The sequence below is a fragment of the Mus caroli genome, unplaced genomic scaffold (genome assembly GCF_978045245.1).
Source record: "Mus caroli unplaced genomic scaffold, Mus_caroli_1 scaffold_4, whole genome shotgun sequence".
In the NCBI taxonomy this organism is placed as follows: domain Eukaryota; kingdom Metazoa; phylum Chordata; class Mammalia; order Rodentia; family Muridae; genus Mus; species Mus caroli.
The window spans coordinates 116,555,324-116,579,994 of record NW_028227259.1 but is presented as its reverse complement, the minus strand read 5'-3'; the positions used below and the strand labels follow the sequence as shown (position 1 = coordinate 116,579,994).

The following is a 24,671-nucleotide window of genomic DNA, read 5'->3' as shown; positions in this document are numbered from 1 at the left end:
CAAGGCCAGAATGCCCAGGGCCTCCACCCCAGTGAAGAACAAGACCCCAGCCTAGAAGGGGTGGCCACATTACACACTTGTTTTACCATGAGACCTTTTCCGGACCAGTGATCATCTGGGTCTGGTTGCTGCTGTTTCTTGGGGTAATTCTTTTTTCTTTTAAATAATTCCATTTTGGGAAATGTCCAGAAGAAACACACCCACAGAGGTAGAAAGGGGATTCTAGTCACCAGGGCCTGGGAGGGGACCTGAGAGGGAGGATGGATGTGATTACTCGTTTTTTTTTTTTTTAAGATTTACTTATTATTTATTTTATGCATGTGAGTACACTGAAGCTGCACAGATGGTTGTAAGCCTTCATGTGGTTGTTGGGAATTGAATTTTAGGACCTCTGCTCCCTCTGGTCGGTCCCTCTCACTCGGTCCCTGCTTACTCTGGCCCAAAGATTTATTTATTATTATAAATAAGTACACTGTAGCTGTCTTCAGAAGAGGGCATCAGAACTCATTACAGATGGTTGTGAGCCACCATGTGGTTGCTGGGATTTGAACTCAGGACCTTCAGAAGAACAGTCAGTGCTCTTACCTGCTGAGCCATCTCTTCACCCCCCCCCCCCCCGACAATGCCCTTTCGACAGCCATACTATGGTAGACACCAGCCCCATTCATGACGAGGAATCAGACATGGAGAGAGCATGCCCAAGAGCATTCTAGGGTCACTGGAAGAAACAGTGCACTTAGCCTCTCTGTGTTCAGAGCCCAGGCAATATTGGCTGTGACAACCTTCAGTCACACTAATTCCCAGGTCACACTGACTCCCCAGGTCTTGTATCCAAGGCCACCGAACCCTGACACATGGAGGAATGAGGGAGACCCTCACTCCCATCAACCACCTGGCAGTTGGTGTGACGTCATTACCTTGCCCTGGTGAGGATTGGCCCCTGAACTAAATGTACTTCATTAAGGGAGAAGAATATATTGAGGCTTCGACCTCTGCCATACTGAGGGCTTGCCCAGGCAGGATTAGGAGAGTGGCCTCTGTATCTCTGCTGCTGGTCCAGGATAAACCTTTCAGAGACTGGAGCCTACTTGCCACCTGAGCACATACTGGGGTCAGGCAGGGTGTTGCAAACTGGCATGGTGACCTTAGTAGTGGTCCTTCATAAGCCAGTGGGCTGGAAGAGCATTTCCTGACCTCTCAGAGGAGGAAGCTGATGCTATCCGACCATATACACACCTTATCCAAAGCTGGCAGAACAGTGGAGTGGGAACTGGGGGCTGCCCTCAGTGGCAAAGACATTGCCTACCTCTGCCCTCTTGGAGCAGCAGGTGAGGCCAGTAGCCTTTTTTCAACACGCACACAGACATATGCACGCACATACATGCACACTCATGTAAATGCACACACATACACACACACACAGACAAATAGACACACATGCTGTCCCACACACACACTGCCTGCTCCACCCCGTGCTACATAGGAACCCACAGATGTCAACCTCACCCCCCCCCAAATTTCTAACCACTATGCTGTATTGTCTTCCTCACAAGACTGTCCTCTTGTCTGTCTGTCGCAGCCATGTGTGGTGGGGAGCTCTCTGCTGTGGCTGGGGTGGTGCTGTCTCCAAATTGGCCAGAGCCCTATGCAGAAGGTGAAGACTGTGTGTGGAAGATCCACGTTGGGGAGGAGAAGAGGATCTTCCTGGACATTCAGTTGTGAGTATCTGAGGCACCCTTTCCCCAGGTTCACCGCAGTAGGCAGGTGGGGAGGAACTGACTTCTGCTTTATCTGTTGTTCCAGCCAGGATTTACTAAGCATCTAGTACATACCTCGGAGCTGCAGAGTCCTAGGGTTGCTACAGCAACACAACCAGCAACGCACGAAGCGAGTGTCCCTACTCTCGTTAATTCGTTCCGCTAAAAAGACTGGTGTCCAGGAAGGGAGTACACAGACAAGCACTTCAGGTGGCAGCCTAAGGAAGGGTCATGGCCACTGGGGATTTGACATAAAGGAGGAGGGGAGGAAAGGCTTCCATAGCAAAGCTCAGCGTACAGACATGCAAGCGCCCTTTTCTTTTCTTTGTATTACTATGTGTTTACATATCTATTGTGAGTGGAGGTTAGGGTGGGATTGTCACAGCTTGGCTCGTGTGGGACAATCAAGGGACAGCTTTCAGGAGTCAGTTCTCTCCCTTTTACCTCTGGGTCCCAGGAATCAAACTTGGGTGTTAGGTTTGTCATCAGGTGCTCTTGTGCACTAAGCCACCTTGCCAGCCTACAGTTTTTGAAGGACCAAATGGCCAGGGTGGGCAGCAGTGAAGGGTGCCGTGCCGTGAACCCTGGCCATACCGTAGTTTTGTTTCTCCTTATCTGCCTTCCTCAACTAAGTGCAGATGTCCCTGTCAGTCGGGGCGTCGCCTTACTTTACCGTTCGTTCTCAGGTTTAATATGGACCTTGGACTACACTTGGTGACAGGGAAGTATTTAGTGAATGGGGACAGCTGCCCTAGGCTGCTTCCGATGTTCTCTGGGCACAACCATAATGTGCTCATCCTGAACACCTCCTGGCACCCCAGGAGGGCAACTCTGAGCCCAGAGTGAAGGTCCAGGCTCTGGGCTCTTGTATCTGATGTCCTGAGGGCAGCTTCCAAGGACTGCAGGAGGGGAGGCAGCTGAGGCTCCACAGGCTAAGAGAGCAACAGCCTCTGGTGGCCTCTCAGCCACCTCCTCCCGCTGCCCTCTGTGAGACAGAGACAGGGACAGATGGTGGTGTCTAGAGAAAAAAAATGGTTTTCTGGCAGACCCAGGTGGCCGGGAAGAGTCCAGAAACGGACGTCCCAGGGCCTCTGGCTCTCCAAGCAGCAGACGGGTCCTACAGGCCTAGTAGCCATCTTTGTCGTGTGTATTCATTGTGTGAAGTGATGGTATCTGTGTTGTTCCATCCCTACCCTGCCTTGCCCTCCCCCACTTTCTTTCAGTTCTCTCAAACAAGTTCAAGAAAGAAAGAAAGGAAGGAAGGAAGGAAGGAAGGAAGGAAGAAAGAAAGAAAGAAAGAAAGAAAGAAAGAAAGAAAGAAAGAAAGAAAGAAAGAAAGAAAGAAAGAAAGAAAGAAAGAAGGAGGGAGGGAGGGAAAGAGAGAGAGATTTGCAAATGGGAGAAAATGTAGCATTTGTCTGACTGAGTCTGGCTATCTTGTTAAATATAATGGTCTCCGATTCCACTTAATTTCATGCAAATGGCATAATTTCATTTTTCTTGAAGGCCGAATACAACTTGCTATGCAAACAAACCACATTCTCTTTACCCACGCATCTGTCCCGCATCTGTCTGCAGACATCTAAGCTAGCCACATCACTTGACCATTGTGAATTAGCAATCCCCTTGCACGTGTGAGCTCCCTGTGAAAGGCTGGCTTATGTCCTGTGGAGTCTCCCCAGAGAACCGCCTGGGGTCTTACCTTCTACTTTCAGTTTCTGGAGACCCCTGCCCCCTGCACAACAATTCCCAATATGTGGTCCTAGTGCGACCCCCACCCACAGTGACAAAGTGTTCCCCTCACCCACGTCCATATCGGCATTCGCCGTCTTGACGACAGCCAAACTGACTCTGGCAGAATGAACTTCTAATTGGTCTGTCCTTTGTGACTAAGGACATGGGACATTTTCTCATCTTTATGGGCCTGTGATCGCTTTTAGGGACCTGTCTGTTCAGTTCGTTTGCTCATTGACTTATAGGGTGATTGGAGACTGTTTATTCTTCACGGTCTCTACAGACACTAGCTATCAATCCTTGGATGTGGCTTTGGCAAAGATCAGTCACCCGACTGTCATTTCTTAGCTCTGCTGGTGGCTTCTCTCGCTTTCAAATTCCCTGCAGTCTCATCTCTTGATTCTTGATGCTGCTTCTCCCCGAGCTGTTGGACTCCCTCAGAAATCCCTGTGTGTGCCAGTGTCTCAGGGTGTTTCCTTAAATTTCCTCTAACGGTTGTAATTTCTGGTATTAAAGTGAATCTTTTGATCCACGCTGAACGTGTTTTCTGGAGAGCAGAATAGATCCATTTCTGTTATTACAAATTTCCCCAGCACCATGTGTCAAAAAAAAAAAAAAAAAAAAGAAAGAAAAGAAAGAGAAAAATTCCAGTATCTGATTTGAGCACCTTGTCAAAAATCACATGGCTGTCACTGTATGGGTTCATTTCTGGGGTCCTCCATTTTTTACCTCAGGTTCATGTGTGTTGAGACTGTTGGTGTGAGGCTGTTCCCAGAGATTGTCCTTAGCCTTCCTGCTCCAACTGAGCTAAAAGCCCCACAAATTTTGAACAACTGATCCTCCAAGGCCAGGGACAGAAGTTTGTCTCCTTTTCTTCTCAGCTGTGTGATTCAGGCCTTCTTTCTGGCTGCAGCCTCTTTGATTTTCAGTGGGGATCCCGGGATATCACTATCTGTGATTCCTGGAGGTGGGCCTTGCATGGAGAGGCAGGAGTACTGCATAGTGGCTGGGCAGCTAGGGAGCTGGGCTAAATCAGGGACGGCAGCCAGGAGGAAGCATTTTCCCACGCAAGGATGTAAAATGGAAAAAAAAAAAAAAGCAAATGAAGAGAGACAAGAGGAAAACAGTCATAGGAAGGATCAGTCACAGAGGGCATCTCGGGGATCCTCTGAACTGAAGCTTCAGACAAAAAACTCCATTCTAGAGAACTGTGGGAGCTGAGAAGATGGCTCAGTGGGGCTTACCTCACAAGTCTGAGGACCTGAGTTCAGAGCTCCTGTCCTCATGTAAACGCCAGATGGGCGTGGCAGGCAGCCCATCTGTGACCCTAGGACTAGAGAGGGAGAAATGGGATGCCCCAGGCAATCTGACTAGGCAGTGAGAGACTTTGCTTCAGTATATAAGGTGGAAGAACACACTGGACATCAATCTCTATCTTCTCCATGCACACACACACACATGTGCATACGTGTACCCATGCACATGTGAACATGCATGCACACATACACGTGCACACAGCTGTTGCCATGTTGTGATGAGTCACAAACATACAATTCTGCTTACTAGAACTTCAACCCATGGAAGTTACCGGGCAAACTCACTGAGCTGCCTCAGAGAAGGATTGACTCCCAGGTTCTTGTTGAATCCCACCCAGCTTCAAGCCCCACCCAGTAAGTTGTTGAAGGACCCCCCCATTTCTGCTTATCTTAGCCTCCTCTTTTTTGGAAGCCTCCCAAATGTGTGGTTTTGCCTGTATCAAGCCTTCTGCATCCATGGGCACCTAGCTTGGCTGAGGGTGGAAGGAAAAGGGAATCTCTCTCATCTGCCCTGCTGCACACCAAATTCTCAATTAACCTCCAGCTTGGCACCAGATCAGTTTTATGTCTATCTCAAAGCCTGTGCATGACAGAGAGGCTCAAACCATTAACTCAGAGTTCTTCCCCACAGCCAGGCCAGGGCAGCAGTGTCTGGTGGAGAATCGAAAAGGACGGGGTCCTCTCTCCTTGTTACCCAGCAGGTGAACTGAATGTTGGCACCCCTGTTTCCCTCCTCAAAGCATTTTGGGGTTGCCCTGTACAAATGTCAGAAGGAGCTTAGGGAAGAAGGAACCTCCAGTCCTGTAGGGCCAGACAGTGATGGCAGGCAGGAGGGGACACTAGGTGACACCCCAGAGACCTGGGGCTGGGGGAAGTCTCAGCTGGCTGTGGACAAGCTCCTGTGGGTCTCCAGTGTGTGAGCCTTTCCCTCTGACTGGCTCTTTCCTCACAGCTCACACTAGAGAAAGTTTTGTTATCAAGGGGGCTGGAGAGGCATCTCAGTGGGGAAAACGCTTCCTGTACAAGATCTGAGTTCAAGACCGAAGCACTTACATAAAGCCAAGTGTGACACCATGCTTCTGTAATCCCATTGTAAGAAGGGAGGCAGAGACAACCACCAGTTATCTGGACTACACTCACAATCTTCTGGGCTCCTCCAAAGGTCACTTCTCTGGGTCTGCCCTCTGCAGCACACACAGCTGGTCTTCTAGGCTCCAGCTGGCCCCATTCCATTGCTGCTGTTCTTGGTGGTCCTCCCATGGTATGGACATCTCCAAAAAATGCTGGGTCCCTGCTGCAATTGGGTTGCACCTCCACCAACAGCCTCACTGTGGCTCTCTTCAGAGGCCCCAGTCCTGCCACACAGTGCCAAGCCTCAGCTGCTCTTCAGAACCCCTTCATGCCTTCAAAACCAGCACTACTTGGTGACTCTTATAGTACCACATTCAGTTGCCAGCACAAGGTACAACCTTGGCAGCTTCTGGATTACAAGTTCTGTGGTGCTGACCCTGAAAAAACCATTCCCAGAAGATTTCACCTCAGCGATGCTTCTTAATGACAGCTGGTTCTTCAATTGATGAGCAGCATCCGTTTTCCCACTGAAGCAAAGGTTTAACTTTATTGTTTCTTGTCTCTTGTTAACCAAGCGCCAGCTAGCCAGGCAGCACAGATTCTTCACACAAAAACACCTAGTCTTTGCTTCCCTCTGAAACCTTATAGACCAGGCCTTCATCGTCTACACTGCCCTCAACCGGTCTCATCTTCCAAGCTCCTGCAGAACAGCTCACTGCGCTCTCAACACTCAGTGGCTTTTCTAGTGCAAGGTTCCAAAGTCCTTCCTCAACTGTTCCTAAAACACATGGTCAGGTCTGTCACAGCAGTACCCCATTATCCTGATGCCAAATCTGTCTTAGGGTTTCTAGTGCTGGGATAAAATACCAGGATCAAAGAAACTTGTGCAAAAAAAGGTTTATTTGGCTTACGTTTCCATTCATCACTGAAAGAAGTTAGGGCAGGAACTCAAGCAAGGCAGGAACCTGGAGGCAGGAGCTGATGCAAAAGCCATGGAGGGGTGCTGCTTACTGGCTTGCTCCCCATAGCTTACTCAGCCTGCTTTCTTATAGAACCCAGAACCACCAGCCCACGGGTGGCCCCGCCCACAATGAGCAGAGCCCTGCCCTATCAATCACTAATTAAGAAAGTGCTCTACAGGCTCGCCTACAGACCAATTGTGTGGAGGCGTTTTTTCACAATTGAGGTTCCTTCCTTTTTGATAGCTCTAGCTTGTGTCAAGTTGACACAAAACCAGCCAGCACAGGGAATAAGAAAGCTCTCCATAGATACCCTGCTAGAGCTCCCCTGTGTGACATGAGGGTAAAGAACCTGGCTGCACGTTGCGCGTGTCCTGAGACGTTGTGTGAGGCCAGAATGAAGCATGGTGGGCTCTAGGTATGGCCGGCCGAGGCTTGTGGCTGCTGTCTGAGTCTGCAGTGAGAAAGAGCCTAAGTTGAGCAGAGTGACAAGAAGTTTGTGAGGTTTGGAGCTGCTGAAAGGACCGGGCCTTTCAGAAACCACCGGTTCCACACAGGATGACAGGACAGGCACTGGGAGGATACTGGAAGTGCCAAGACCATGGAGCATCTGCCAAGGAAAGGTGCAGACACAGAGAAGAGGCAGACCAAGAGAGGATGCAGGAGCTGCAGGCAATAGAACTGGAGGAGAGGGGCATACCCAAGGTTATTCCATCATGAACCCCAGATGCCTAACATGAAGCTGAAGGGTTTGGTGTTTCCCCGGCTGGGTTTGTCTTCCAGCTATTTGGAGTGATGCATTCACTCTGCCATCGTGTGGCAGAAATACAGAATTTGCCTTTTGACTTTAGCTCACAGCTTGAGAACTATTTAAAGACCCTGGCGACCTTTGGCATTGGGTTGAGTGCATTTCGAGCAGAGACTTCCGTGGACACCATATGGGTCTCAGGGATGGAACGCTATGGAGTGGTTGTGAGATGGCCTCCGCAGATCTATGTGTTTGATTATCTAGTTCCCGACTAGGTAAATATTGTGGAGCCCTTTAGGAAGTGGAGCCTACCTGGAGAAAGTTAGCCCTGGGGGAAGGGGTCAGGTTTTGAGATTATTACAGTCAGCCCCACTTCCTGTCCACACTCTACTATTTCCTGAGTTCGGACGCAGTGTGACGGGATGATTCAAGTTTATGCTGCTGTGCTTCCTGGTCAAGACAGACTGTGTCCCTTGAGGCAAAACCACATACCCATAGACCCACACGCCCACACTCCCTTGAGTAGTTTCTTGTCAGAATGTGATCACAGCCAACTGACACACTGTGGAAGCCCATAGGCAGATTGGGGACCTCATTTAACAAAACAGAAAGTGGTCAAGACCCAACCCTGGACCTCACTGGATCATGGACTAAGCAAGTGGCTACCCTGTGTGGGCTATGTGTTATTATTATTTTACAGTCCAGCTCCATTGCCAGCTGATTTCCGAGTGCCTTAAAGCTGCATATATAAATGGGCTTGCCTCTCCACTGAAATTAGCCATTTGACGGATGAATCATTCGTATGCCATGTATATAATTCATATTTAAATAAGTGCATAAGCTTCTGCATTCTACCATATGTCTGCCTGCCTAAATCAGCTTGCACATGCCTCTTGATCAACCCTTTGAGGGCAGAATATCTACGTGAGGGTCTAACACTTGTCTGGAGGGAGTAAAGGGTTGGCTGATCATTTCTTTCTGTGTACACTGTGGGAGGCAAACTCCAGTTGCATAGTTACAAACCCCATCTCCCCATATCCAGGCTCCAGACCATCCCCTCCCCACCCCACCCCATTTTCCTATCTTTCAGAGTGCTTCTAAAATAACTTCCAAAACGCAGCACAGATGGGGGTTACTTGCCAAAAATACAGGCACCCAGATTAACAGGGTTCACATCGGCTCTGTTAGTTACTCTTAACAGCAACCCATGAAACAAAGTTAATCACCGACAAGGGATATAAAATAAATGAGCTAAAATAACAATGCAGGGTGCTCCCCAGAGAGCAGACAACATTTTCTTAAGGAGGAAGGCCTGACATCTGAGCAGACTACATTGTGTCTGTGACAATGTGGGGACTGGAGATGCCACCATTGCGAGCAGTGAGACCGGTCCTTATGGTGTTGCTTGTAGCTGTTTGATCCCATTTTCTGACACATAGGCCTCAAGGTTATCCGATGCCACACTTCTTGGAGACACAGGCCTGTGGCTTTCTCAGAGAATGGTGTAATCTGCGAGTTAAGAGCCTAGGCTCACTGGGCGGTGGTGGCGCACACCTTTAGTCTCAGCATTTGGAAGCCAGAGGCAGGTTGACTTCAAGGCTAGCCTAGTCTACAGACCTGGTCTACAGGCTACACAGGGAAACCCCGTCTTGGAAGATAAGGAGAAAGAAAAAAAAAAGATGCCAGGCTCAGCACAGGCAGACATACTTGCCTTGAGCCCTGTGGCTTGCGTAGGTAGCTTCTTCTACTTGACCTCCAGTTTGTCTGTCTGCAAAGTGTAAACAGTCCTCCAGTGTGGGAAGTGGTGTGAGTGTTTATCCTGTCACAGGAAGCATTGTTTCTCTGAAGCTTGGTGTGGTATCCGGAATGGTTTGCAGCTGTCCAGTGGGGCTGGCTGCTCCAATGAAGGCCCCGAGGACGACTGAGGACAGTGTGAATGCTGAGAGCTCAGGGATGACACACGGACGTGCCTGGGGCCAAATTGGACAAGACTTGAAGATGCGGTGTACACAATGCACAGGGTTCCTGATGTGCCAGTTAACCAGTAACTTTCAGGGCCAAGAAAAATGGGAGTTCAAGCCCCCAGGGAAGTGTTGAAACACTCTCTGAGAAAGCATGGCTCCTAGAGGCTGCCATAGGACCAGGTGATGGGGGCCACTTCCGGTGCTGAAACGGGAAAATTCAGTTAGGGTCCCACCTTAGTTTGGATTATACTATTGCCGTGGCAGTGAAACGCCATGGCCAAAAGCCAGTTGGGGGGGGGGAGGATTCATTCTGTTCATGTGTCCACATTGAGGTTCATCACGGAAGGAAGCTGGGGACCGGAGCTCAAGCAGGGTGGGAACTGGAGGCAAGAACTGATGCAGAGGCCATGCTTCCTACTGGCTTTTGGTTCTTTCCTGCTCAACTCTGACCAGTAGACCAGGCATACACAGCAGTAAACACTACACAGGGAGTTGGAAGGAGATGGCAGGGGGTGGGGGACAATTGTCCATCAGTTTCAAACACATCACTTGGCCACCAGATGGACCTTGTGGCCTCTAGCTGGGGAAACCAACGTGCCGCTCCCTCTTAGACCCTCCAGGTACCCTGTGCCCAGTGAGATGGACAGCCAACACTGAAACTCTGATCTAAAGTCCTTGCCTGTCACACCCCTTCTACCTTCCTTCCTGCTGTCTGTGCCCTCTGGCCCTTGTCTGTGCCCTCTGACCCTTGTCTGTGCCCTCTGACCCTCACCGTCATGTTTCATCTTGAATAACCCCAAATAGGCTTTTGTTTCAGGTGGTTGAAGGCTGGCAGGTCACGTGATACCGAGCAGTGCCTCGCCCTGCCCTTGTCTCTGCACCTCATGAAGACTCAGCCCAGTGTGGTGGCTTTGGGGAGATTCTGGTCAGTCCTCCTCATGCCCACCAGTTTCCTCCATGCTACCCTCAAGGCAGCCTCTCCCAGTAGCAGCTGTCTGTCTGTCTGCCTTGCAAATGTCTTAGGATATAAGTCCTGGATTCCTGTCCCCTGAACATTTCCAAGTAACAGGGAGCCCCGAGAGTCCTACTATGTTGGATTTGTGGAGTTGTCACCTTCCCTGCACATAGTAGGTGCTCAATAATTATGAGAGAGCCAGGTAGAGTCTCTTGAGCTCCAAGCACCACAGGCATCAAGCATCTAGTGCTCCTGCAACAGCAGGGTGAGGCTCAAGTGAGCAGTGGAGACTGGTCGGTCCTGCCTGAATTGGACTTCATGGTCACAAGCTCCAGGCAGGAGGAGATCAGGCTGGCTTCCTTCCTTTATCCCTTAGCAATCTACACATAGTAGCCAAGACTTGAACGGTGCAAGCAGTTTTCATGTTAAGTCTCCCAAGATTTATTTGTTCTACATAAAAAGAAAGAGCTGTGTGCTTGGATAACGATAAACAGACTTTTATTTTGAATAATCATAGATTGGCTTCTTTTTTTTTTTCAATAACGTTGCTTAAGAACAGAACATTTCACATGCAAGTTAACTCTGTAAGCCAAAGGTATGTTCAGCAATTCATTTTTTGGCACAGTTTTAAATGAGTTCATGTTATATCAGCTAAGTAAAAGCTAAAATTCTACAATGTAAGGCTGAGGCTTTTTGCCTGGAGCAACGCCCAGGACTCGAAGAGCTGACTGTAATTTGTCACACAGGAGCACAAGGCCCAAACAGGGGACCATACTCTATACCACGCCCCACAGCTCTGTAAACAATCTGGCCTCAACTGGACACAAATGCAAAGAACCCAGTTCCCCAAATGCCACTCTGTGCCCACCTAAGACACCGATGCTCCTACTGTGAGATGGGCTGACTGTGTGCAAGGTGCCTGTTACAAATGCACCCTGTCATCATGAGGGCCACACTAGAGCAGGAACTGAGCACCAAAGTCTGCAACAGGGAGCACGGGAGGTATTGGGAGCACGGGAGGCACTGGGAGCACGGGAGGCACTGGGAGCACAGGAGGTATAGGGAGCACGGGAGGTACAGGGAGCACAGGAGGTACTGGGAGCACGGGAGGTACTGGGAGCACGGGAGCTATAGCTTCTGAAGAACAAAGCTTCCCAATGCAGGGAAGCTTTCAGTTAGGATAGCCCTTCGGTCTACTGTGTGGGAGCCAAGCCTGAGAGACAGGCCAGCCCAGGACCCGTCTGCCCCTCTGAGAAGCTCAGCTCTCTGTCCCCCTGGTGCCTCTGTCCTCTGCATTATCAGATAGCATCTTCATTCTCTGTGTAGTGCCCCAGCTTCAGCTCCAGTCTGCTTTCTGGGACGTGGCAGCCATTTCTTAGGATTGGCTTTCTGCCTGGCACCCAGTAGACGGTCCAGTGCTGGGTGCTCCCACTGCTGCCTGTGGTGCTCCCACTGCTGCCTGCGATGCTCCCGCTCCTGCCGGCGGTGCTCCCGCTGCTGCAGGCGCTCCCTCCCCCGGGCCAGAGCCTCCAGGTACCACTGCTGCTCTTTCCACCGCTGTTTTCTCCGTTCCAGCTTCTCCCTCTGATCCTCCAGGTTGCAGAACTCCCAATCCAGCTGCTGGAGCTCCATTCGCAGCTGCCTATTCCGAGCATTGAGGTTGTGGCAGAAGTCCTCGTAAGCCTGTTTGGCCGCAGTGTCCCAGGCCTTGGTCTTCTTCTTTAGCTCCCTGGTGATGTCCTCTCCAGACTCCAGCAGGTTCAGATCCTCCACTTGCTTCGCCAAGGCGGCCCTTTCCTTCAGGAACTGAAGGTGTGCCTCACGGTCCAGGAAGGGGATGTCAGCTACTATGCTGGCTTTTTCCAGCTCTAAGGCTTCTAACTCCCAGTCCTGGCTCTCCTTTATGTGTGCGATGGGCGCCAGAGCCTTCAGCTTCTTCTTCAAGCTGGCCTCGAGCTTTTTGTTCTCCATCAGCTGCTTCTGGAGACTTCCGGTGCAGGAGGTGAAGGTAGAGACCATCTCTCGCCTCCTGTCCTTGATCTCCTGATACTGCTGGATGTAATCTTTCCACAGGGAGTCATACTTCTCCTGGGTTTCCTGGTTTTTCTTCATCAGGAATTCCAAGAAGGGCTTGTTCTCTGCTTCCTCGGAAGACTTTTCATTCTGAAGCTCCCTTGTGTCCCTCAGCAACACCGCCCTCCGAAACTTAGCAGCTTCCTTCTCCTGCTCCAGCTGATTCATGACCACCAGGGTCCTCCTCCTCACCTTCTTCTCCAGCCGTGTCATTGACTCTGGTTTCAGGTAGCTGTTGAGAATGGTCACGTAAGGAGCCTCTGAAAGGCAGCCTGGAAAATCTGAGGGATCGTTGAACTCGCTGTGGCTGCTTTCCTGATTTTTGAGGCTGATGCTAACCTCCGAGGAACAGGAGCTTACATCTGTGAGCTTTCTGTCGAGATATGGGAATTCTACATGGTATGAATCCTCTCCCATTGCCTTCTGTTCCTTGCAGACTAGCTCTGGCCATCTCACCCTGACGTCATACAAGGCCCTTTTCCTGCTCAGGACAGTCCGGTAGCTGGGTGTCAGGAAATCAGTCTCTTCAAGCTGAGCAGGGATTGCAGAGGGTATCGAAGTCTTGGCTCCTTCTCTCTGGGGAAAGATGGTAGCACGTCTGCCCTTAGTGTTCCACTTTGGGTAACTTTGACCTTGGGATTCCATAGTCCCTTCACCTCTTAAGGGCGGTGCTCTTCACGGATCCCACTGCCGGATGCTCTGCACCTTCTGCAGGCTACAGTAGTTCCAGCTGGCCATTGTCCCGGTCCCTAAAGCCACCACTTTCCCTACATTGCCCCAGCTCTAGCACAGCCGACCACCTTTGTCCAAGTCCTGGAACCAAGTGGGTTCTCTGCACAATGATGGCTCAGAATGTGGAATGTTCTGGGAGTCTAATTCTTTGGCCTGTGTGAGCTGGCAGGGGAGGGAGGGTACCGAGTGTGGAGTCTGGGCACAGTCTGGGTTCCTTTAAGCATGAGCGTTCTCCTGATGAGAAGGGTGGGGCTTGCATGGGCAGCTACCTCAGTTTCCCAGGAAGGGAGAGCCACCTCAAAATTATATCCTGCACAGCCACGTCAGTGCTACAGTTACAGTGTTGAGAAGTGTGCCCCGAGCGTGGAGTAAATGGCCTAGGAAAGGACTTGGAGGAAAACCTCCCACACACAGCAGCTGCGCAGAGCGGAGGACCCCTCCCCCAAAGCATGGCCCTCACACTGGCTGGCTCTCCCTGCCAGGAAGGGCAGTTGAAGAAGCCCTTCCCCCGGGTGGGGTGGGGGGGGGGGTTCTTGGCTTGTGGCACAGGGGGTTTCAATGCTTCCTGGCCAGGAGATCCATGGGAGCAACAGGAAGCAGGGAGAGGTGTCCGTCAGTCTGGAGACGCGCCAGGAGGCTTCTGGGATAGATGGGCCATGCATAGTTGATGTCCTGTGTGCCACCAATGACCTCATCTCTCGCCCTGCTCCGGAGCTTGGGTATCAGTTCAGCCCAGCTGTGGGTCTGCTGTGGGTGCAGACAGCAACTCGGTGCCCGGGAAATGTGAAAAGGGGGTGAAGAAAGAGGAAAGACACAGAGGAGAAGCCGCAGGAAAGAGAAGGACTAGACAGACACCCTTAGTCCCAGCACTGGGAGGTGCTAGCATAGGCCTGCAGGTAGATAGATCCCTGTGAGTTTGGGGACAGCCTGACTTCTAGAGCTGCTTCCAGGGCTACACAGTGAAACCTGGTCTCAAAAGAAAAAAAGAGAGATATGGAAGAAACCTGGGATGCTGTCTTTCAGCGATGGATGCAAGCACAGGCTTCTGTGACCTCTGACCTCCCCCTCTGCGTCATCAACCATTTGCCAGGCCCTCAGACCCAGTTTAGACCGGAAATGGTGATCTCTCCAGGACTGTTCTTTTAGCTCAAGACTGCTTTAGGGTAGAGGCAGTCCGTGTGGTTCCATATAAATTTTAGGACTTTAGTTTCTATTTTCGTGAAAATCGTCATGGGGATTTTGATGGGGATGGCAGGAAGTCTGTACATTTTAGTAGCACAGTCACTTTCACAAAATTAATTGAAATATTAAGCATGGGATTTCTTTTCATTTTTTTGTGACTTTCCAGTCTTTTTTTTTTTTTTTTTTTTTCAGAGACGCAAAGTTCGTTATAGAAGCTTTTCAGCGCCTTGGTTGGGCTTATTCCTAGACATTTCAAAGTGGTTGTGAATGGGGGCGTTTCCATGATCTTTTCCTCATTTTTTTTTTTATTAGCAGCATACAGAAGGCTGACTTCGTAAGTTGATTCTTGTATCCTGCCACTTTGCCACAAGCACTCATTCCTTTCAGTTTCTAGAGGTTTTTCTGACGGAATTTTTGTGGTCTCTTGCGTATACTATGTATCATCTGGGAATAGAGATAATCTGTTGCTATCCCTTGAATTCTGTTGTATCCCTTTAATTTCCTTCTGTTGTCTTATTGTTCTGAATAGTGTTTCCAGTGCTAAAAGAGTGAAGACAGCGGCATCCTTAGCTCATTACTAGTTTTAATGTAATCTCTTAAAGATTATTTGTCTCCATTTGGGATGGTGTTAGTAGTGGGTTCTTTTTATTAATCTTTTTATTCATTTGTATTTCAAATGATATCCCCCTTTCCCTGTTACCCCTTCCATAACCACTCTATCCCATCCTTCCTCTCCTCCCTCCCCTTTGCTCCTATGAGGGGGCTCCTCCACCCACTCCCCCCTCACCACTCTAGCATCCCTCTACGCTGGGGCATCAGTCCTCCACAGGGCCAAGGGCCTCCCCTCCTTTTGACATCAGATAAGGCCATTCTCTACTACATATGTATCTGGAGCCATGGATCCTTCCATGTATACTCTTTGGTTGGTGGTTTAGGTCCTGGGAGCCCTGGGTGGTCCGGTTAGTTGATATTGTTCTTCTTATGGGGTTGTGATCCCCTTCAGTTCCTTCAGTCCTTCCGCTAGCTCTTCCATTGGGGTCCCAGTGGGTTTGTTGTATACAACATTTATCTCTTCTTTCTAGGACATCCACCATGAAGGTGTGTTGGATTTGTCAAAGGTCTATTGTGGACATTTGATATTTCGCCCATTGGTATGATTTATTACACTTAATTGATCTCTGTAGGTGGAGCCCACACCTCTAGGATTAAGTCAACTTGATCGTGGTGGATAATCTTTCTTATATACGCCTATATTCAGTTTGCAAGTGTTTTGCTGAGGGTTTTGGCATCTGTGTTCAGGAATACCAGCTTCTTTTCTCCTTTTTGCTGTGCCTTTACCTGGCTTTAGAATTAGAGTAATCTTGGCTCCATAGGAAGAATTTGAGGGCACTCCTTCAGATTCTTTTCTTAAAATAAATAAATAAATAAACATTGCTGACAGATCTTTTTATCTGAGTCTGGACTTCTACTGATTAGAGGCTTTTCCTTGCTGCTCCAATCTCCTTTGTTATGGGTCTGTTGATCCCTTCTTGGCTTAACTTCTGTAGTTCGGATGAACCCAGAAATCATCCAAACTCCACGTGTTTTCTAACCTTTAATGGATTCCCTCATGGTATTTTGAATTTCTTTGGTGTCTGTTGCAATGTTCACCTGCTTGTTTCTGATTCTATACATTTGGGTCCTCTCCTTTTGGTTAGTTGGGGAAGGGTCTGTCAATCTTGTTTATCTTCTCAAAGAACCAGCGTCTAGATTCATGGATTCTTTGTACTGTTTTCTTTCTATTTCATTGATTTCTGCTCTGTTTTTTTTTGTTTGTTTGTTTTGTTTTGTTTTGTTTTTTGGTTTTTCGAGACAGGGTTTCTCTGTGTAGCCTTGGCTGTCCTGACACTCACTTTGTAGACCAGGCTGGCCTCGAACTCAGAAATCCGCCTGCCTCTGCCTCCCAAGTGCTGGGATTAAAGGCGCCACCACGCCCGGCTTCTGCTCTGGTTTTTATTATATCGTCCCATCTCCTGGATTTGGGTGTGGTTTGTTCCCATTTTTCCAGATTGTTGAACTCCATCATTGTCTTAGTCGGGGTTTCTATTCCTGCACAAACATCATGACCAAGAAGCAAGTTGGGGAGGAAAGGGTTTATTCGGCTTACACTTCCACATTGCTGTTCATCACCAAAGGAAGTCAGGACTGGAACTCAAGCAGGTCAGGAAGCAGGAGCTGATGCAGAGGCCATGGAGGGATGTTCTTTACTGGCTTGCCTCCCCTGGCTTGCTCAGCCTGCTCTCTTATAGAACCCAAGACTACCAGCCCAGAGATGGCACCACCCACAAGGGGCCTCCCCCTTTGATCACTAATTGAGAAAATGCCTTACAGTTGGATCTCATGGAGGCATTTCCTCAACTGAAGCTCCTTTCTCTGTGATAACTCCAGCTGTGTCAAGTTGACACAAAACTAGCCAGTACAATCATTAAGTCTTTTATTCATGCTCTTTCTAATTTTTTTTTTAAGGTAAGCACTTAGAGCTAAAAACTCCCCTCCTGAGACCATTATTTTCGATGTGTCCCAGATGCTTCATTGTGTTGGTCTTTGTTTTTGTTTAATTCTGGGATTTAACATTTTTCTTTTTGATTTCTTCTTCAACCCATTAATCACTCAGTGATGCATAGTTTAATCTCCAAGAGTTTTTGCAGTACTCAAGATTCATTTGGTGTTAGTTTTAAGTGTTATAGCATCGTGGTCCATAGAATATGCAGATTACTGCAGTTTCCCTCTATTTGTAAGGATTTATTTTCTATCCCGGGATGTGGTGTATGTTAGAGAAGCTCCCATTTCCTGCTGAGCAGAACGTATGTTCTTTGGCGTTTTGGTGGACTACTCTGTAGACAACAGTTAGGTTCATATAGTGTATGATGTCACTGCATGCTGATGTTTCTCTGTCTGTTGTTGTTGTTGTTGTTCAGATAACCTGCCTATTGGAAAGAAGGAGGTAATTACTGAGTTGGAGTTCATATGTGTCTTGAAGTCCAATAGTATACCTTTTATGAAATTGAATATGTTTAGGATTGTAATGTCTTTCTGGTTAATTCCCTTAATAAGATGAAGCCTCCTACTCTAGCTCTTCTTGTTTATTTTAGACTGAATTCTATTTTGAAAGATGGCGACATTTGCTTATTTCCCAGGTACCATTTGCTTGGAGTACTTTTTTTTCTTTTTCACCCTTATACTTTTAAGGTGGTTCCTACCTTTGAATGCAAGTTGGGTTTCTTGTAGACAAGAAGATGTGTTTGTTTCTTAATGCATTTGGTCACCTTGTGTCTTTTGATTAGAAAGCTGAAGCCATTAGTATTTAAATATTGAAATGTATATGATGCTGGGTGTGGAGGCACCTTTAATCTTATTACTCTGGAGGCAAAGACCAGCCAGGGCTACATCGTTGGAGAGAGACAGACACACATACACAGAGAGAGAGACAGACAGACAGACAGACAGACACAGAGAGACAGAGAGAGACACACAGAGACAGAGAGAGACACACACACAGACAGATCGAGGAAGAGAGAGATGGAGGGAGGGAGGGGAAGATAGGATGAAAGAAAGGAAAGAAAGGTAAGAGTAGATGTGTTTATCTTGCCTCTGCTTGTGTGTGTGTGTGAATGTGTGTGAGGGTATGTGTGAGTGCATGTGAATGTGTGAGTATATGTGAATGTGTGTGTTCTTAGTCCTATTTTGTATTTCAATAGTTATACTTTGATTGCCTCTCTATACTGTCTTGGCTATGCTTATTTCCCTGTTAGGTCCAAAGTATCACTTCTATCATTCACTGTAGAGTTGCTTTAGTGGACATGAATTATTTTAGCCTGTTCATATCATATTGGAAAGCATTTCCTTTCTTTTCTCCTTCAACTATGTCAAATGGCTTTCCTAGGTATGGTAGCCTAGGTTGGCATCTGTCATCTTTCAGAACTTAACATACCAAGCCATTCTGACTTTTCTCTTATTCCTTTTTTTTGTTTGTTTGTTTTTTGTTTTTTTTTTGGTTTTTTGTTTGTTTGTTTGTTTGTTTGTTTGTTTTTCAAGATAGGGTTTCTCTGTATAGTTCTGGCTGTCCTGGAACTCACTTTGTAGACCAGGCTGGTCTTGAACTCAGAAATCCGCCTGCCTCTGCCTCCTGAGTGCTGGGATTAAAGGCGTGTGCCACCACACCCGGCTCCATTCTGACTTTTAAGGTTCCCATTGGGGAATCAGCTGTTATTCTGGGTGTTCTTTTATATGTGACTTGTGATCTCTCTCTTGCCGTTTCCAATACCCTCTCTCTGTTTTACATTTTAGTGCTATGCTGAGGAGAGTTTCTTTTCTGGTTCCATCTCTTTGATGGTCTGTGTGTTTCTTGTGTCTGGGTGGAAATATCTTTCCTTAGTTTGGGGAATTTTTTTCTATGATCTAGTTAAAGACGTAGTCTGTGCCATCGCTCTGGAACTCTTCTCCTTCATCTGTGCCTATAATTCCAAGATTTTTCCCAGTGTCTTGAATTTCCTTCAAATTTCTTTTGAGTGCTTTTAATTTTGTTAATATCTTGTGCCTGTCAAATATCTACTTTATCTTCCAGTCCTGATAGTCTTTCGACTTGCTCCATCCTACTTACAAGGCTCTCCACTGTGCTTCTAATTAGGATATTGAGTTTTTCAAATGCATCCTTGCTTCAGTATTTCTGTCTCTTTATTCGATTTGAGTTTTAAATCCTAAACTGTCTTCATCATCCATTCATTGTGCTTTCCTGGGGGGAATCACATTATTCATTGCTAATCTCTAAATTCATTGAGCTGTTTGTTTTGTCTAAATCCTTCGCGTTCTTTGATGAATTTCATAATTGTTCTTGTAAATCCTATGTCCTGGAATTCATCTAGGTAATTGTTATTGGAGAACTAGTCTACAGCAGGCTTGGAGGGGGGGGGCGGGGATTGTCACATATGGTCCTGAACCTTCATAGTGTTTGGGTTTTGTGATAAGACCCAGACATACAGATGGACATACAGACTTTCATGATTGGTTATATGTCTCACCTGAGATTTTAGGCAGCTTCTGTGGTGGCAAGCTTGGCCTGGGGTTGGCTTGTGGGTTTTTTATTCTGGTTTCTCTTGTTGCCCAAATTTGGTTGATTTCAACCAATCAGGCATGAGGAGCTGGTAAGAAACTCCTTCAGTGGCTCAGGGGCAATTTTGATCAGAGGAAAGGGGGTGATTCCAATTAAGGAGTAACCAAGAAAGCATACAGTGGGACCAACTGCGGCCTTGGGTGTGGGAGAAAACCCGTGTCCCACCAGAGTTCTGGTGCTCTGGGCAGGCAGATGCGGGAGGACTGCCGCAGGCTTTCCACGCGGCCCCAGGGTGGGTATCTGGCTGTGTGAAGCCACTGATCCCAGCTTGGTGGGTGATGGACAAGGGCCAATCCTAGGCACCAGGTTCCCAGCTTCCAGCATCCCACGCTGGATCCGGCAGAGGAGCTGAGAACAGAATAGGGGCCTCCGGGGTGGCACTGAGCCCCAGGGACAAAGGGAGGGGGTAGTGTGAGAGGGCGTTGATGGTTCTCATGCAAGCGAGAGTCCTTGGACCGGTCAGTGGCTGGAGCGCAGGATGGCCTTCTGGTGGGAGGTTAGATGGGGCTCATCAGGAGAAAGCCTATCCCATCATTCAAGCACAGCGGGCCTTGATAAGCAGTGACAGTCTGGTTTTAGAGCTTTATTGTAGAAAGGCAGGGAAAAAGAGAGGTGGTAGAAAGAGAGAGAATCCGGCCATGGCCATGGGGAGAGAGGGAGGAAGGCTAGAGAGGTAAGAAAGGTGAGGGCTTAAAAGGAGTGAGGAGGGGCCAAACAGCCCCTCTTAGAGTGGGCTGGGCTATCTTGCTGTTGCCAGGTAACTGTGGGGAGGATCATACCTGGCTATAGTCAGGAAACAGTTGGGGTGGAGTCTAGCCAGAATGCCAGAAGCTTAGGACATTGTCTGCATCTTATAGTCACAGAATTATGGAGTTGGGGGATCTGTGGTGTCAGGCACCAGTCTCTAGGAACATGGCTTGCTTTTCCATCATTTGTAGAGTTCTCTACTGGGTCTCCATTCAACCAAAATAGGCTGCCTATCACAGTCCCACAACCGATGGTGGGATCTACTTAGGCATTTGTACCTGAGTTCTGCCAGAGCATTAAGGATGGCATAGGTGGGGTCTTGGGCACACACCAGGCTAAACTGGCACATGAGTTCTGAGACCTAAGCTAGGCTTAAGACTTGGGCATGGTGTGGACAGGCAAGGTTCCAGGAACTCACCAGGCTGCACAGGAGCACAAATGTACACCCCATCCCAATCTAGGTTAGTGGCTGGGTGGAATGCACGCTTCCTAGGGTCTCTGAGACTCACCAGACTGGACCCCAGTGCACAGAATGCACAACCTGGGCTACATATGAAATTGGATGTGGCATGGGTGGGCTAGCATCCAGTGATGCACCAGACCAAACTGGAGCACAGGAAGTATGACCTCTGCTAGGTCTGGAAGTTGGATGTGGTGCCAGGAAAATGTGGGGGAGGGGGGCACTAGGGTCAGGTGGACTCAGCAGGCTGGACTTGTGTACCAGGCCAGAGCCTGTAGGTTGGGAAGGGCACAGGAGGGGCTCAGAAAGCTGGCCTGGTGCATAAGATGTGAGGCTGGCTAGGTATGGTGATGTCAGAGGATACAGGTGGGATAGGATCAGGCAGACTCAGCAGGCTCAACTTGGACCTTGCTTGTGTGTCAATAACCACCTACCTTGGTCTTCAGTGTCAGTGACAAGGGCTTGTCCTGTAGATGCCCTCACCTCACTGTCCCTCACACAAGGGAGAAGTTTGTTGGTTCTGAGGAATGAGAAGAAGTTCACCTTTCTCCTGTGAAGAGGCAGGCTGTGGTCAGCAGGGCCTGGAGAACCACAGGCACGTCAGGGACCTCACCACCTTTGCTCAGCATCTTCTGCGTCAAAGAAAAAGACCATGGCACATCCCCAGCACATTGCCCCTGCCCAGAACTCCACTGCACCATCAAACAGTGCTGTTAATGGGATGGTAAAGCCGGCCCCTTACTGTGCATGGTTTGGCTTCACAGACCCATCTGGGGAGAGCCACTTTAGAAAGGTCTCTTCTAGAACCCATCCCGATGTCTACAGATCTGCCTGTCGTGTTTATGGGAGGGAGCAGTGTGTCCTGTTTCTGTTTGCTGTCTGGGCCTTTCCAGCCTTGCTTCCTAACCTGCAGCCTGACACAGTGCATGGCTGAAGGAATTGTGTGTCCCTCAAAAGATTACATGGTGTTTATGCAGACAGACAGGAGCCTCCAGTGACCACCCTCTCCTCTTCTCTCTGCCCATCAAGCCTTAACCTGAGCAACAGCGACATCCTTACCATCTATGATGGCGATGAGGTTGTGCCCCACGTCCTGGGCCAGTACTTTGGCCACAGCAGCCCTCAGAAGCTGTACTCCTCCACACCGGACCTCACCATCCAGTTCCACTCCGACCCTGCCGGCCTCATCTTTGGCAAAGGCCAGGGATTTATCATGAACTATATAGGTAGGTATCCCAACCCATCTGTCTCATTAGTGTTGGAGGAGAGGCATGGTGGTTTCCTGTGGGTTCGTCTGTGAGGATACTGACTCTGTTAGCGCGCTGGCGTAGTTGTCCTGTGTGGTTTTAGGAACACTATTGTGGAAGGCTGTGTGACCTTGCGAGAGTCTGTGAGCCACTCTGAGCACCCTTCTTGCTTGTATAAAGTGGAAATACTGTCTGTCTGTCTTAGTTAGGGTTTTACTGCTGTGAAGAGACCATGACCAAGACAACTCTTTTAAGGACATTTAATTGGGGCTGGCTTACAGGTTCATCCCATTATCATCAAGGTAGGAACACGGTAGCATCCAGGCAGGCATGGTGCAGGAGGAGCTGAGAGTTCTACATCTTCATCTGAAGGCTGCAACAGGAGATTGTGTGCCACACTAAGTGTAGCTTGAGCGTAGGAGATCTCAAAACCCACCTCCACAAGTGACACACTTTCTCCAACACGGCCACACCTCCTCCAATTAGGCCACACCTCTTAAGAGTGCCACTCCCTATGGCCAAGCAGTCAAACACATGAGTCCATGGAGACCAAACCTACTCAAACCATCACAGTGCTGCATGTTTGATACTTCTGGGCATTTCTTTTGCCCAGAGATTGGTTAAACCCTGGTGCTAGCTTAGCCATGAACCTGAAGTCATTAGTTCAGATTCCTAGTGCCTACCAAGGCCTTCACAGACCCATCAAATGCACAGAGGTACATATATCTCATCAGAGCCATGCCTGTGTTAATTAAGCGTCATATCTCCGTGCCATGTGAGATAAACAGTGTCATGATTCTTGACCTCATTCTGCAGTTGAAGACAGTGAGGTGGCATGTGTGTCTCAGACATGACTGAAGCTGCACCTCTTCTTTAAAAGAGAGGAAGGACCAGCCTGGGCTCTGGCTTGCATGAATCCCTAAGAGCCAGGCGTGGTGGGGGATGCTTTTAATCCTAACACTCGGGAAACGGATGAGTGTGGATCTCTGTGAGTTCAAAACCATCCAGAACTATATAGCAAGTTCCAGGACAAACAAGGCTGCATGGTGAAATCCTATCTTAAAAGAAAAAAGGGGCAGGGGGAGAAGAGGACTCATAAAGCCCTGGGTTCTATCCCAGCACTTTATAAATGACCCCAGCACTGGGGAAGATGAAGATTAGAGATTTAAGGACACTTTCAGATATACAGTGAGTCCAGGCTAACTAAGAGGCTACATAAGACTTCCTGAAAGTAGAAGAGAATGAAGAGAAGAGGAAGGGGGAGGGAGGGAGGAGAGAGAAGGAGGGGGAGTGGAGGGGGAGGGGATAAACAGAGGCAGAGACATAGACAGAGAGGGGTGTCTGACTATCGGACCAGTCTCCTTGCAGCAGAGCTTATGGAGACAGACAGTTTGAGTGTCTCCATGCTGTCTGCTGGGGAAAAACAGAATTTCCATTTTCCTGGGAGCAGCCTCTGGAAACTGAAAGGCTAGTGTAGGTGACTCAGCCATACCACCCAGAATGGTGCCAACAAAGTAAACTCTGAATGTCACTCCTGCCACAGAGGAGGGGACAGGGTTCTGCACTGGGGTGTGGCATAGCAGCTTGCACTGAGGGTCAGACGGTCAAAGCTTTCTCTCTGAAGGCGTTTGGCCAGAGGAAGCCCATGGCGTCCACCCCATCTATCCCTCTCCATCCATCTCCAAGCACGGGCAACTGAGTCTCAAACCTAAAAATAGATCCCTCCCCCTGCTCCCCTTCGGGCTACTCTAGAAGCAATTTGCCTGTCCACTTCCAGCAGACAGCCTGCAGAGGTCCTTTCTCCAAATAAAACTGCAATGACATCTTAGGGGAAAAACTTCAGCTGGCTCAGGGGTGGGGGACTTTCTTTGAGTGGTTAAGGATGCCACTGTCCCTAGAAGGACATAAAACTGCCTTGGGTCTGCTCACTGTGCACTCTGGCACAAGGACAGTCAGGAGTAATGTTTGGACTGTCACCTCAGTGATGGGGTTTCATAGGAGGAAGAGAGGATCCCACCAGTTGGAGCTCAGCGATGCCTTTGGCTCTCCTGGGTTGTGGCCAAGGCTCTCCAGCAATGTACAGCGCTCGCTGGCTTTCTCTCTTGTCTTGCTGTGAATGAATCCTCCCCAAGCTCGGGAGGCAGAGGGAGTGCACACGACTGAGTCTGAAATCCACTTGTCCCAAACCTAAGGAAGGTGATCTTTGTTTTAAAGAGGTGTCACGGAACGACTCCTGCTCAGACTTGCCTGAAATTCAGAACGGCTGGAAAACCACTTCCCACACAGAGCTGGTCAGGGGAGCCCGGATCACATACCAGTGTGACCCTGGCTATGACATTGTGGGGAGTGACACCCTCACCTGCCAATGGGACCTCAGTTGGAGCAGCGACCCGCCGTTTTGTGAAAAAAGTAAGTCAAGTTTTATTTTCTCCCTAAGACATTAGGTGGAAAGCCCCTCCTAAAGGCACATGCTTAAGGTAGGAGCTGGTCTCCTCTCTTGAATAGTATTTATCAGAACCCCAGGCTCTGATGCCTACAACCTAGCGGAAATGCAAATAAATAAAATACATTGAGTGG

General features: G+C 48.7%; 2 protein-coding genes across 4 annotated transcripts in view; one reads left to right on the top strand and one right to left on the bottom strand.

The window, feature by feature from the left end:
* Nucleotides 1–24,671, top strand: part of Sez6l (seizure related 6 homolog like) — a 162,930-nt gene that overhangs the window by 120,770 nt on the left and 17,489 nt on the right. For all 3 annotated transcript variants that reach the window (XM_021162294.3, XM_021162293.2, XM_029477897.2), the window contains exons 9-11: nucleotides 1,580–1,718; nucleotides 21,877–22,073; nucleotides 24,309–24,503. In XM_021162294.3, the coding sequence (XP_021017953.3) occupies nucleotides 1,580–1,718; nucleotides 21,877–22,073; nucleotides 24,309–24,503 (531 nt within the window). The remainder of the gene's footprint in view (nucleotides 1–1,579; nucleotides 1,719–21,876; nucleotides 22,074–24,308; nucleotides 24,504–24,671) is intronic.
* Nucleotides 11,491–13,225, bottom strand: LOC110294230 (coiled-coil domain-containing protein 121-like). Its single transcript, XM_021162297.3, has one exon. The coding sequence runs from the start codon at nucleotides 13,220–13,222 to the stop codon at nucleotides 11,816–11,818; it is 1,407 nt and encodes a 468-aa protein (XP_021017956.1). The 5' UTR covers nucleotides 13,223–13,225; the 3' UTR covers nucleotides 11,491–11,815.

Excerpts from the sequence above, each read along its gene's own strand:
- LOC110294230 (XM_021162297.3), bottom strand. The coding sequence starts at position 13,222 with ATGGAATCCCAAGGTCAAAGTTACCCAAAGTGGAACACTAAGGGCAGA.